At 43.6% G+C, this 14,243-nt stretch overlaps 2 protein-coding genes and 1 pseudogene across 2 annotated transcripts in view; 1 reads left to right on the top strand and 2 right to left on the bottom strand.

Moving 5' to 3' along the window:
• LOC133750071 (zinc finger protein 709-like) overlaps nt 1–14,010 on the bottom strand; it is a 103,083-nt gene extending 89,073 nt beyond the window's left edge. The window contains 4 exon segments of the mRNA XM_062179455.1: nt 11,960–12,103; nt 12,105–13,073; nt 13,628–13,688; nt 13,875–14,010. Of these exon segments, the coding sequence (XP_062035439.1) occupies nt 11,960–12,103; nt 12,105–13,073; nt 13,628–13,688; nt 13,875–14,010 (1,310 nt within the window).
• LOC133749933 (olfactory receptor 7A17-like) lies at nt 179–1,147 on the top strand. Its single transcript, XM_062179314.1, has one exon. The coding sequence runs from the start codon at nt 191–193 to the stop codon at nt 1,145–1,147; it is 957 nt and encodes a 318-aa protein (XP_062035298.1). The 5' UTR covers nt 179–190.
• On the bottom strand, nt 7,316–8,125 carry LOC133749803 (olfactory receptor 7A10-like; annotated as a pseudogene).
• Nucleotides 14,011–14,243: the final 233 nt, after the last annotated feature.

Raw genomic sequence — 14,243 nt, 5'->3', positions numbered from 1 at the left:
CTTTTGAGCAGAAGTTGAAATGGACAGGAATTCCTGATCAGATAAGGTACTGGGATTCACTTAAGGGAACTGGATCCCTGCACAAAATATGTAATAACTTCTTGACTAAAGGACATAAATGATACCACTTATGGGTGACTAACACATGCTTATGGCATATTCTTCTCTGTTTTGTAGTCATAACAAACTCATGGAACCTGGCAATGAAACACAACTTTCAAAGTTTCTTCTCCTGGGATTCTCAGAGGACCCAGAGCTGCAGCCCCTCATATTCGGGCTCTTCCTCTCCATGTACCTGGTCACTGTGGCTGGGAACCTGCTCATCATCCTGGCCATCCTCTCAGACCCCCACCTCCACACGCCCATGTACTTCTTCCTCTCCAACCTGTCCTTGGTGGACGTCTGCTTCACCTCCACCACCGTCCCCAAGATGCTGGTGAACATCCAGACGCAGAGCAAAGCCATCAGCTATGCAGGCTGCATCACCCAGATGTACTTTTTACTGCTGTTTTCAGGGTTGGACATATTTTTGCTGACGGTGATGGCCTATGACAGGTTCGTGGCCATCTGTCACCCCCTGCACTACACGGTCATCATGAGCCCCCGGCTCTGTGCCCTGCTGCTTCTGGTGTGCTGGATCATCAGTGTCCTGAATTCCTTGTCACACTGCTTCCTGGCACTGAAACTGTCTTTCTGTGCAGCTCCGGACATTCCCCACTTTTTCTGTGAACTGAACCAGGTGGTCCACAGTGCCTGCTCTGACACCTTTCTGAATGACATGGTCATCTATTTAACTGCTATGCTGCTGGCTGCTGGTCCTCTGGCTGGGATCCTGTACTCCTATTCTAAGATCGTCTCCTCCATCCGTGCCATCTCCTCAGCTCAGGGGAAGTATAAAGCATTCTCCACCTGTGCCTCTCACCTCTCTGTTGTCTCCTTATTTTATTGCACACTCCTGGGTGTGTACCTTAGTTCTGCTGTTACTCAAAACCCACACTCAACTGCAACAGCCTCACTGATGTACACCGTGGTCACCCCCATGCTGAACCCCTTCATCTACAGTCTGAGGAATAAAGATATTAAGAGGGCCTTGAAGACATTCTTTATGAGAGAAACCAGAAATTTATCAGTTGACCCATCTCAGTAGAAGTGCTCCTGATTGTGAAGATAGAATCCTGGGATCCAGAAATTGTGACTGACTGATCAGATTAGATACAAGTGTAACTTGTTTCTTCTGTTTACATCCTACAATTTCCATTCTGTTGAGATCAATGTCTCTGCAACATTTAACTAACTTATTTATTAGGTTTTCTGTTCTTTCTAGTATCTATTTCTTTTTCTTTGTCATTCTTTTCTGTTTTCCAAGTTTATTCTATCCTTAGATCTATGTGCTTCAAAATTTCCACTCAAAATAGAACACGTGAATTTCTTAGGACTAATTTCTTCTCAGAAAAGCTATGTCACACTTAGTTATTTTTCTGTCATTTAGCTAAAGGAACAGTCATGAGTTTGATTACTCTATGTACAAAACTACACTGGACAACTAAGACTATTTATATAATTTTTTAGGTTATGGACATCTGAATACATAGTTTTTAATATGTGAATCCAACATAATCTTCTATATCACAACATTAAACTGCCCTTCCTAATGATGTAGCCTTTAACACGATGTGCATTTCATAGCTGGTCACTGGGTTTGTTCTCATTAGAATACTGTTCTCTTATTCAAACTGGGATTCACAGTGCTTCCCAGTCACTGGCAAAAGTTAATTTTCCAATTACTAAACGTCTCTTACTTAGCTGGGCAGCAAATTTATTGTAGTTCCTTTTTTAATATACTTATTTGAAAGAAATGTGAGTAGTAGAGAAATTAAGAATGCTGTCTTCGACTATCAAAACAAATGACCAAAGTTAGAAGTAGCAAATTAGCATCATCTGTTACGAACCTTTTCCCTTCTATTGTATCTACAGGCTTTTGCTGTATATGAAGCCAACCTAAAGTCAAACTGTTTGTACAATGCTACTATCAAACTGAAGCACAGGGTGGGAGCTGCTCAGGGCCTGGAATGTCCCTTGATTCGGCTAGTTTTGGACACTCCCCCAAACCAGCTGTGTTAGTATCAGGGGTGAAATGGATGGAGCAGTGTGGCTTTCTTCAGAGGGTCAGATACTTCTCCATAACACATCTCAAACAAATCACCAGCCATCAGTGTCATAAGTCCATGTAACACATCGGAACCAGGGAAATGACAAAGTCCCCATCCCAGTCCAAGCAACACCTCCTTAAGTTTTTCCTCCAGGATGTTGGATTTTTTTTTTTTAAGATTTAGCTGTTTATTTGAAAGTCCGATTTACACAGAGAGAGGAGAGGCAGAAAGAGAGAGAGGTCTTTCATCCACTGGTTCACACCCCAAATGGCCACAAAGGCCGGTGCTTGGGCCATCCTCCACTGCTTTGTCAGGCCATAGCACAGAGCTGGATTGGAAGTGGAGCAGCAGGGACTCGAACCCATGCCCCTGTAGGATGTCTGCACTGCAGGTGGTGGCTCCACCTGCTACGCCACAGTGCCAGCCCTATACACTGACAGGTTTTGAACAGATCTCTACTCATTTCTTTTAACCGTTACTGAATTTGAGCAATTTGATCATCATACTGTGTGCTCAAATATCACATGCCCATTTTAATACAATCATCAGCATTTCAATTGATCTTACAGGTTATTGTTTTTCACTTGTCTTTTGGGAGATATTTTGTCGCCATGAATCATTTTTCATTTCACCTTGTTCAATATATCTGACCTCCCTGCCTGTGTCTCAGATTCCAATACACAGGACAGCTATAAAGACTTCAATTGAGCTATAAACATACCAATTAGAGTAGCTTTAAAGTAAGTATTATGGGGGCCAGCACTGTGGCACAGTAGGCAAAGCCTCTGCCTGCAGTGCCGGCATCTCATATGGGCACTGTTCTTCACATCCAGCTCTCTGATGTGCCTGGGAAAGTGATGGAACATGGCCTAAGTGCCTGGGTCCCTGCACTGGCATGGAAGACCCAGAAGAAGATCTTGGCTCCTGGCTTCAGAACAGCATAACTCCTGCTTTTGTAGCCAACTGGGGAGTGAACAGTGGATGGAAGACCTTTCCCTCTCTCAAATAAATAAAATCTTTTTTAAAAGAAAAGTATTATTATATGGGGCTGGCACTGTGGTATAGCAGGTAAAGCCGCCACCTGCAGTGTCAGCATCCCATATGCCACCACCCCATATGGTTGAAGTGCCAGCCACTCCACTTCCGATCCAGCTCTCTGCTGTGGCCTGGGAAAGCAGAGGAAGATGGCCCAAGTCCTTGGGCCCCTGCACCCATTTGGGAGACCTGGAATATGCTCCCGGCTCCTGGCTTCAGATCAGCTCAGCTCCAGCCATTGCAGCCATTTGAGGAGCGATCCAGTGGATGGAATCTCTCTCCCTCCCTCCCTCCCTCCCTCTCTCTCTGCCTCTCTGTAATATGGGATGCCGGCACTGCAGGCGGCAGCTTTACCTGTTACGCCACAGTGCCAGCCCCATCCTTGCATCCTTTTAATTCCATGACTTCTTGTTTACTTGTATCTCTTTCTGCATAAATGCATTTATCAGGGGACTTCAAAAACTCATGGAAAATGGAATTAAAAGATGAGCTTATTTTGATGCAAAACAATATGAAAACATATGCACAGTATTTTCCTAATGTTCACTTTCATTAGCGTCTAGAAAATCCCTTGTATACACCCACAATTGTGTCATTGTGGCTAGGGGTGAGAGGTGACGTGGCTCGGGAGGCCATGGTGTATTGTGCCTCTCTGTGTGTTTGTGCATGTGTCTGTGCCTGTGTGTATGTGTGTCTCTGTATGTGTGGAGGTGCTGTGTGTTTTTGTGTCTCTATATTTATGTGCATATGTGTGGTAACTGTGTGTATGCACACATATACATGGTGTGACCACTTCATGGAATGAGATCAGCCCTTAGAGTGGGGTGCCTCAGGCTCAAAGATTCTGAAGTGGTTCTGAGCCAACAGACACCAGTGCTGAATCCACAGAGGGTGCAAGGAAGGGATTCTTTTCAACAGGACAAAACGAGGTGCAGGAGGCACAGTGGGGGTGAGGCTTCCCTGCATCTCACAGTACCAGCAGCACGGAGGCCACCTCACTCCTCCATGTCTCCTGATGCTGTCTCTTCTCACTCTCCTTCTTGCTCACTCTCCTCTCCAGCTGCATCCCCTGGAGCTCAGATTTTCCAGAAGCAAGCACTACCCCAGGGCCTTTGCACTTACTAACCCCTCCCAAATCCACACTTCCAGAGTAACCATTGTAGCTCATGCTCTGTCACCCCTAAAGTCTCTGTTCAAACATCACCATGACAGCTGGTCTTGCCTGGGCAGCACCACCATCTGCTCTGCTTTTCATCACCTGTGTTTTCTTCATCGTACTATCACCATCTGACAAGTATAATTTCGTAATTTGTTAATATTCCTCCTCCATCACTGGATTGCAGGACTTTGCTTTGTTTATCAGCACGCTGTACACATTACATTGAAAGTACCTTCAGGGCCCGCATTGTGGTGTAATGGGTTAGGTCACCACCTGCAGTGCTAGCATCCCATATGGGCTCTGGTTCAAGTCCTGGTTGCTCCACTTCCAATTCAACTCCCTTCTAATGTGCCTGTGGAAACAGCAGAGGATGGCCCAAGTCCTTGGGCCCCTGCATCTATGTGGGAGGCCTGGATGAAGCTCCAGGTTCTAGGTTTCAGCCTGGCCCAGCCCTAGCTATTGCAGCCATCTGAGGAGTGATTCAACAGATGGAAGATCTTTATCTCTCCTCTCTCCTCTCTCTCTCTTCTTCTCCCTCTATCTCACTGCACTCTGCCTTCCAAAAAAATAAAATAAGAAAAAGAAAATTCCTGGTATGTGGTTTGTTCTCAAGTGCATGAAGGAATTTCTCATTAACACTTGGAAATGAGCAACAACCCCTGAGGAAAAATGCTGGGAGGGGACCAAGAATGCAGAGTCCAGCCGGCGCCGCGGCTCACTAGGCTAATCCTCCACCTTGTGGCGCCGGCACACCGGGTTCTAGTCCCAGTCGGGGCACCGATCCTGTCCCGGTTGCCCCTCTTCCAGGCCAGCTCTCTGCTGTGGCCAGGGAGTGCAGTGGAGGATGGCCCAAGTGCTTGGGCCCTGCACCCCATGAGAGACCAGGATAAGCACCTGGCTCCTGCCATCGGATCAGCGCGGTGCGCCGGCCGCAGTGCGCCTACCGCGGCGGCCATTGGAGGGTGAACCAACGGCAAAGGAAGACCTTTCTCTCTGTCTCCCTCTACTGTCCACTCTGCCTGTCAAAAAAAAAAAAAAAGAAAGAAATGAGCCAGGGGATTCCAATACAATCCCATCAAGGTGGCATGTACCAATGCCATCTCACTAGTCCAGGTGATCAATTTCAGTTCACAGTTGATCACACTGATAGATCTAGGAATCAAAGGGATCACACAAACAAGACTAATGTCTGCTAATACTAACTGATAAAACCAAAAAGGGAGAGAAGGATCCAACATGGGAAGTGGGGTTCACAGCAGACTCATAGAATGGCAGATGTCCTAAACAACACTCTGGCCTCAGAATCAGCCCTTAAGGCATTTGGATCTGGCTGAAGAGCCTATGAGAGTATTTTAGGCATGGAAAGCCAAGACACTCTGGGAAAAAAAAGAAGAACAAGACCTAAATGAAGGATCTCAGCAAGTGTGGTCCCAGTGGAAAGAATGGGGCCATCAAGGTATGAGGTACCTTTCTCTGAAGGGAGGAGAGAACTTCCACTTTGACTATGACCCTGTCAGAATAAGATCGAAGTCGGCGAACCCTAAAGGCTTCCATAGCCTCGGCAACTCATGACTAGAGCCTAGGGAGATTACTGACGCCATAAACAAGAGTGTTAAATTGTTAAATCAACATCAAGAGTCACTGTGTACTTACGTCCCATGTGGGATCTGTCCTTAATAGGTTGTTGAAGGTGAAGTAATGATATAGCTAGTACTGAAACAATATTCTTACACTTTGTGTTTCTGTGTGGGTGCAAACTGATGAAATCTTTACTTAGTGTATACTGAATCGATCTTCTGTATATAAAGATAATTGAAAATGGAAAAAAAAAACTTGGTGTTAAATTGGAAATTACATAGAAAATTAACCAATTTTTTAAAAAAATATCATGTAGGATCTCTGTCATTAATGTGCTGTACACTGTTATTTAATGCTATAACTAGTACTCCAACAGTATTTTTTCACTTTGTGTTGCTATGTGAGGGCAAACTGTTGAAATCTTCATATATACTAAACTGATTTTCTATATATAAAGAGAATTGAAAATGAATCATGATGTGATTGGAAGGGGAGAGCGAGTGGGAAAGGGGAGGGTTGCGGGTGGGAGGGAAGTTATGGGGGGAGAGCCATTGTAATCCATAAGCTGTACTTTGGAAATTTATAGTCATTAAATAAAAGATTAAAAAAACAAAAAAAAAGAACAGGAGTATTTTTGGACACTAATAATGAACTTCATGATAAAAGTAATCAAGAAAACAATCCCAACAAGTGATATTTTTTAAATCTAGGAATAAAAGTTAACCAAAGAAGTGAAAGATCTCTAAAATAAAACTATAAAACAGTGATAAAAAGAAATGCAAGTCACACAAAAAATATAGACTTCCTATGTTCAGGGATTACAAGAACTGATACTTTAAAAAGATTTATTTACTTGATAGACAAAGTTACAGATTGTGAGAGGGAAAGACAGAGAGAGAGAGGTCTTCCATCCAATGGTTCACTTGCAAATGGCCACAATGGCTGGAGCTTGGCGGAACCAAGCCCAGGAGCCAGGAGCTTCTTCCAGGTCTCCCACATGGGTGCAGGGACCCAAATTGACATTCCCAATTCAGGTGTCCTCAAACTGATGAATGAATAAACACATAAGAAAGAAAAGTGGCTTGGTCTGAATTAAGCCAGCTAAGCAATATCATTATATTAATGGGAATTTCCAATGTTTCTAGTCCAAGACTGAAAACGACTTTGAGAAAGTTCTGTGACCAAGGGGAACATAGGTGAGATGCCAGAAAAAGCACAGCAGGATGCTCATTAAAGTGAAATGCATTAATTTTAATAGAGAAGTGGAAATCCAAGAAATGGGGACTGCAGAGAAGGAGGCAACACGTCCAGTTTCAACAGTCTGATCAAAGTCTTGTCATTCGTTCTCTGACACTTGGAGACAAAAGCTCTTTCCTAAAGAAAGGGGGCTGTCTTAGAGTTTCTCCCCAAGGAGTCTTTTCGGAGCCCTCTTTATGTCTGTGTTCCTCAGACTGTAGATGAAGGGGTACAGCATGGGAGTGACCACAGTGTACATCACTGAGGTAGTGGCACCTGAGTGTGAATTGTGGGCAGCAGCATAACTAAGGTACACACCAAGACAGCTGCAATAAAATAAGGAGATGATGGTGAGGTGAGAGGCACAGGTGGAAAATGCCTTGTACTTACCCTAAGCTGAGGAGACTGCACAGATGGAGACGATCTTAAAGGAGCAAGGGATCCCAGTCAGGAGACCTCCACCCAGCAGCAGAGCTGAAAAACAGACCAGCATGTGGTTCAGAAAGGTGCCATAACAGGCTAGATGCACCAACTCATTAGGTTCACACAAAAAGTGGGGATTTCCAAGTTTGTGCAGGACAGCTGTAACATCATTGGGCCTTGTACCAAGGAATTCAGGACACTAATGACCCAGGAAGCCAAAGCCAGGAGCCCACAGAGCCAGGGGTTCATGGTGACCGTGTAGTGCAGGGGCTGACAGATGGCCACGAACCTGTCATAGGCCATCACAGTCAGGAGGAAGTCTTGCAAATAATATGAAGAACATCTGGGTGATACAGCCTGCATAGCAGATGGCTTTGCTCTGCATCTGAATGTTCACCAGCATCTTGGGGACAGTGGTGGAGGTGAAGCAGACATCCACCAAGGACAGGTTGGAGAGGAAGAAGTACATGGGTGTGTGGAGGTGGGGGTCTGAGAGGATAGCCTGGACGATGAGTAGGTTCCCAGCCACAGTGACTAGGTACATGGAGAGGAAGAGCCCAAATATGAGGGGCTGCAGCGCTGGGTCCTCTGAGAATCCCAGAAGGAATTCTGATATCTGTATGTTGTTTTGTGGTTCCATGTGCTGTATGTGACAGTCAAGTAAGAAAAAAATAGCATGATTAATTCTATCTGAACCCATTAGGATGTCCCCTGTGCCATGTCTGATTAGGAATTCCTGGTCCTCACTTTGTGGGATCCCCTGTAAGTCATACCCTCCACAGTTTCAGCCAGAAATTGTTTCATGACTTCATCAATGTAAATTTTACCCAAACCTTGCTTCTGGCACACTTAGGCAATGAGTTTAGGGTGCTGAGAAATAAAAGTCCCTAGAATTCTATCCTAGAGAAAGAACAGAGATCATTGTATAATGTATCAGATGGCTCCCACATGGGTGGCAGGAACTCAAGTACCTAGCCCATTCATTAATTGCTGACTTCCAGGATCATAAGCAAGAAGCTGGACTGGAAGCAGAACGAAGATTTGATCCCAGGCATTCTGATATAAGATACGGGTGTCCAAGTGTTGGTTTAACCTCCTACACCAGAATGTCCAACCCCTAAATGTCTCTATTACTCAGCCTCAGATACTAGAGCCACACAAACTAAGACAGGAAGAACCACATGACATAACAATCATAAATTGCACAGTATCTATAGCTAAATAAAATGACCAAGATCAGAATTAACTTCACCTCCCCACAGCATCCAATAGACAAACACCTCACTTCCCCCATCAACAATCATGCCTGAAACTTGCACCACTTCTACAAGAAATTCTTTTTAGCAGCCTCCTACTAATAAACCACACAGATGGTTTATTACTCCCAATGTTTTACACCTTCTTTGACATCAGGTATGTTTGTCACCTTTGGAAAAGGGAATTCAGCAAAGCATTATTTCAGTTTTGGTATTGAGAGAGAATGAGACCTGTAGGCAATCCTATGAGGTTGCCTGCCCAGCCCGTGCAGTTATTAGCCTGAGTGCTGGCAGGTGGCGGGAGCCACAGGTACATTTTCTCCCCACCCCCACCTTCTACCAGTCAGGTAAACTGTTCCCGAGTGTGGCCCAGGTCCACCTGGAAAGTTACCTTGGCTACGTGACCTTCAAGCTGATTGGAGAGGCATATTGGGGCCAGTGTCAGTTCTGTCCTATAGTTAGTGTTCCCAAGTTAGTTACACCCCTTCTCCCTGCCCTTTAAAAGTGTACGTGGCTGTGAATAAAGTCGGACATGTTCACTGACGCCTGTCCCCAGTATTCTTGTGGGAAGGACACTGTTGCCCTGTTTTGCAGGATGAGCCACAAAGACCACATGAGCATAAAAATAAAATTTACAGGAGAAAAACAGCTAAAAAGTAAAACTGACACTTTGAGAAGCAGTGACTTTGAACAGCCCTTGTCTTAATTGTTGAGGAACAGTTTCTTTTTCTCATACTATTTGTTGAACTCTTTACTTAACAGAGTTAATCATATGTGTATAACATTAATTGAAAATAGATCTTAGTAAAAAACAAGAACAGGAATAGGAGAGGGAGGAGGAAGAGAGGTAGGAGACTTGGTGAGAGGGTGGGTACCATGGGAAGAATCACTATGTTCCTAAAGTTGTAGTTATGAAGTATATGAAATTTGTATTCCTTAAATAAAAGGTTTCTGGGGAAAAAAACAGCCAGTTATATGCACATAGTAATCTTGGCTCAATGTTGAATATCTTGACAATATATCTTCTCCATAAATACCAAAGACAATAGAACATTGCAGTACAAGTTGTTTGAAAAGTTAAATTGGTTCTCTGAAACATGTCCCAGAACTGTGTCCAGTTGACAAGCTCCCACAAGTTGTTTTGAATGGTACGGTTTGTGGTGGTCATCCTGAACCAAGAACACTCACCACCAGTGTGAACCAAACTCTACCTTATTCAAATTGAATCTATAGACAAGGGAAGTCAGAGCTTCAGAAAACACTCCCAACCTTGATCTGACTACTGATACAACAGGGCTCGCAGGAAAATCCAACCCAGGGATGTATTTTTGATGATGTGGAGCCTCTGGGGACATTTGCACTAACACAACTATGAGAAAAATGGAAGCCCAGTAGGCACTGACAGTTGTGGGGACACTCCTGATTGGTAAGCTGAAGAATCAGGAAAATGGACTGGAAGTGTCTGCACACTGTCCATTTAGTTATCTCTATAAGCGGCACCTACAAATCATGAGTAATATTCGCTTCTGTCTTCCAAGTATCATGGAACTTAGGTTATTTGATGAATTTTAATGTGGCATTACAAAGCAAATTCTGGAAAGGTTGGTTTCATATTCACATCACTTAATCAAGGAAATACATCTCCGAATCTAGATTTTAACATGCTCTGTACTAAATTCCAAGTGAATTAGCCAAGGATCAATTAGAAAGACGACAGACTAGAGGGCAATCTAAGAAAATAATTCACATGAGATTATATTGCATGACATACCAAGACTAATGACAATTACTTTTTAGCACGGAAGATAGGTAAAATTTTTCACAAAAGTTTTTCTTTCTCCATGAGGAAGAGGAAGCAATTCATAATGGGGAAATGGTTTCCAAAACCTGTCACTTGAGGCCAATAACAAATCTCAACATTTAATAAATTAATGTTTCCTCTTCTCTTTTTTTCATTTGCATTGAGTTCTCAAGACACAGTTAATTTTTCAGTAGCTCCATTAGTCATAGGATCATCGAAAAACTAATGTGAAAACTAAAGTTACAACTACATCCCATCCACCCATGGCCCTAACACACTCAAAATAGAATGAGAAAAGTTTCACTGAGAAAAGAAAAACACTACCTAATTAAACTTAGGCTCTATTGCTCTTGGTCTATTTAGGGAAATATTCCACTGCCCAGGTTTTTTGTTCTACATATCGTCATATGAATATCATCCATTGATATTTATTTTTTTTGAAAGTCACAGTTACAGAGAGAGGATAGAGAGGTCTTCCATCCACTGGTTTACTCCCCACATGGTTGCAATGGCCAGAGCTGGGCTAGGCTGGAGCCAGGAGCTTCCTCCAGGTCTCCCACGTGGGTGCAGGGGCCCAAGAACGTGGGCCATCCTCCACTGCTTTCTCGTGTTCATTAGTAGGAGCAGCCAGGACTTGAACCAGTGCCATATGGGATGCTGGTGTTACAGGCGGTGGCCTTACCCACTATTCCACTATACTAGCCCCCAACTGAAGATTCTTCCACATTTGTCCATATGCATGGTTTCATTGAGCTTGTAGAGCTAAAATTTTTCTGACACCCTTTAAAAAATGATTGTTTATTTGAAAGGCAGGTTGAAACATGGTGATCTTTCATCCCTTGGTTGACTCCCCAAAGGGCCCCAATCACCAAGGCTGGTCCATCTTTATAAGACCAACTCCACTGCAGTCTCCCATGTGGTTGCATGGACTTAGGAGTTGGGCTGCCTTCCATTACTTTCCCAGGTACATTATCAAGGAGTTGGATCAAAAGCAGAGCAGCCATGCAGGACAACAGGCACTCCAATACAGGATGCTTGCATTGCAGGCAGCAGCTTAGCCTGTTGCACAATACCAGATTTATGTTTACATGGAATCTCTCCACTATGTTCTCTCATGTGGGCTAGAAAGGTTGTGAGATCTTGAAGGCATTTGCAAACTTATTATGCAGTGTTTCTCTCGAATCTGATATACTTAGCACTTTGGAAAGGAGGTGAAACAGAATGTTCACCTGTTCAGTGTTTATTTTTCATGTATTAATGAGGGAAACAGGACTTTAACACATTTTTACACACATAGTCACTCTGAGTTCTGTGTCTATACAAGGAACTGGGAAATGAGAATGCTGTCCCATGTCTCTTACATTCATAGGGTTTCTCTGCAGTGTGATTTTTTTCATGTAACTGAGAGTAACTGGACTGACTGAATGCCTTCCTGCATTTCTCACATTCACAGCGTTTCTTTGCAATGAGTCCTTTCATGTCTTCGAAGGGAACTGGAACAACTGAAGGCCTTCCCACACTTGCCACATTCACAGGGTTTCTCTCCGGTGTGAGTCCTTTCATGCATCTGTAAGGACTGCTGAGTACTTAAAGGTTTCCCACATCTTCCACACTCATAGGGCTTTTCTCCAGTGTGCGTCTTTTTGTGAGCTCGAAGGGAACTGGAAGAACTGAAGGCTCTCCCACACTGCTTACATTCATAGGGCTTCTCTCCAGAGTGAGTCCTCTCATGTACTCGAATAGAACTGGAAGAACTGAAGGCTCTCCCACACTGCTTACATTCATAGGGCTTCTCTCCAGAGTGAGTCCTCTCATGTACTTTAATAGAACTGGAAGAACTGAAGGCTTTCCCACACTGCTTACATTCATAGGGCTTCTCTCCAGAGTGAGTCCGCTCATGTACTCGAATAGAACTGGAAGAACTGAAGGCTTTCCCACACTGCTTACATTCATAGGGCTTCTCTCCAGAGTGAGTCCTCTCATGTACCTGCAAGGAACTGGAAGAACTGAAGGCTTTCCCACATTTGCTGCACCCATAGGGCTTCTCCCCAGTGTGAGTCCTCTCATGGATGTGAAATGAATTGCTGTAACAAAAGGCTTTGCCACACACCTTACATTGATACGGTCTATTTCCACTGTGTACTCTCCTATGTCTCTGAAGGCTTCTTAACCAGGTGAATGTTTTCCCACATTCATCACATTCATAGGGCCTTTCTCCAGTGTGAGTTCTTTCATGCCTTCGCAAGGAACTGTTACTACTGAAGGCTCTCCCACTCTGCACACATCCATACGGCTTCTCCCCAGTGTGAGTCCTTTTGTGATGTCTCAAGGATTTGTGAGACCTGAAGATGCTATCACACTGTTCACATTCATAGGGTTTCCCTCTGTTTTTCTGATCCCTATATGGTTTGTTTCCAGAGTCCGATATGACATGCCTATGAAGAGAGAAATGGCTGTTCACCACCTCAACACACACATTGCTATTACAAGGTCTTAAGGCACAAGGGCTTTTCTGCATAACACAATGCAGAATATGTCTGAAGGCTTCACCACATTGACCACCTTCCTTACTTTCCCACAGTCTCTTTACTGCATCATAGCTGGATAGAAAGCAGCTTATTATGAAGGATTTCTGTACTAATGATCTTATATTTACTAACAGGTATTGGTTTTATATTGTCAACAGGATCAGGCCAAGTGGAGTCTTTGTGCTCCTTCTGCACTGCTTGCGTCTCAATGCATCTCTGCCAAAATGGCCCAACCATGGCTATTATGCAAATAGTGGTGTTCACATGAGGTTGCTTAATACTGTTTCCAACTCCAGTTTAAAACAGGGAACATCTATACCACATGTAAGCACACACACTGAGGATATTCTATAATAATTAAAGGGGAAATTTTGCTCATTTTGTTGCTTTTTTAAACATTTCTTGACATTTTGAGACTCTCTTCTTAAAGAATATTGTTTCTGCTTGTGAGTATACATTACCTTAGATTTCTCCTAGGATTCCTGTACTCATTTCCAATGTTATGGTCGTCCTGTGTTATTCCTAAAGTGCAGGAGGAGAAACATCTTTATAAAACTGCAAACTTAGAGAAACGATGAGATTCTCTGTTCATGGGACATTGAGATCATGCCTGAATCATCTACTGAGGGAAACCCTACCCTTTCCATAGCATTCATGAGCCAGAGAACCTCCTATTCTACAGGAATGAAGGAATGATGTCATCCTTACCTACAAAGACCATGTTCCAGAAGTTCTCCATCCTCACCTCTCTGTACAGATTCTTTTGAGAATGATCCAGCAAAGCCCACTCCTCCAGAGTGAAGTTCACATCCACATCTTTAACAGTGATAGAGTCCTGAAACATACCACATATGTAGATGAGCACTAGTAATCTATACTCAATTCACAGGATGTGAAAAGCGTACTGTGAACTCCAAACATTATTCTCATACTTGGTAGGCTCCTACTCGCTGTCTACTGAACCTTCCTTTCAAATGTACTTGTGGTGCTAAATTGAACTATTTAGAAAAGCACCAGCTATTTAAGATAATAAATCATGGGTGACTTTAGGGAGCAGGCAATATTGCATGGAACAGC

Source organism: Lepus europaeus, chromosome 20, assembly GCF_033115175.1.
Source record: "Lepus europaeus isolate LE1 chromosome 20, mLepTim1.pri, whole genome shotgun sequence".
Classification (NCBI taxonomy): Eukaryota; Metazoa; Chordata; class Mammalia; order Lagomorpha; family Leporidae; genus Lepus; species Lepus europaeus.
Note: the sequence above shows the minus strand (reverse complement) of the source record. Positions and strands in the feature narration are given on the sequence as shown.

Bases quoted from the DNA above. Each gene is read 5' to 3' on its own strand.
- LOC133749933 (XM_062179314.1), top strand. From the start codon at position 191: ATGGAACCTGGCAATGAAACACAACTTTCAAAGTTTCTTCTCCTGGGA.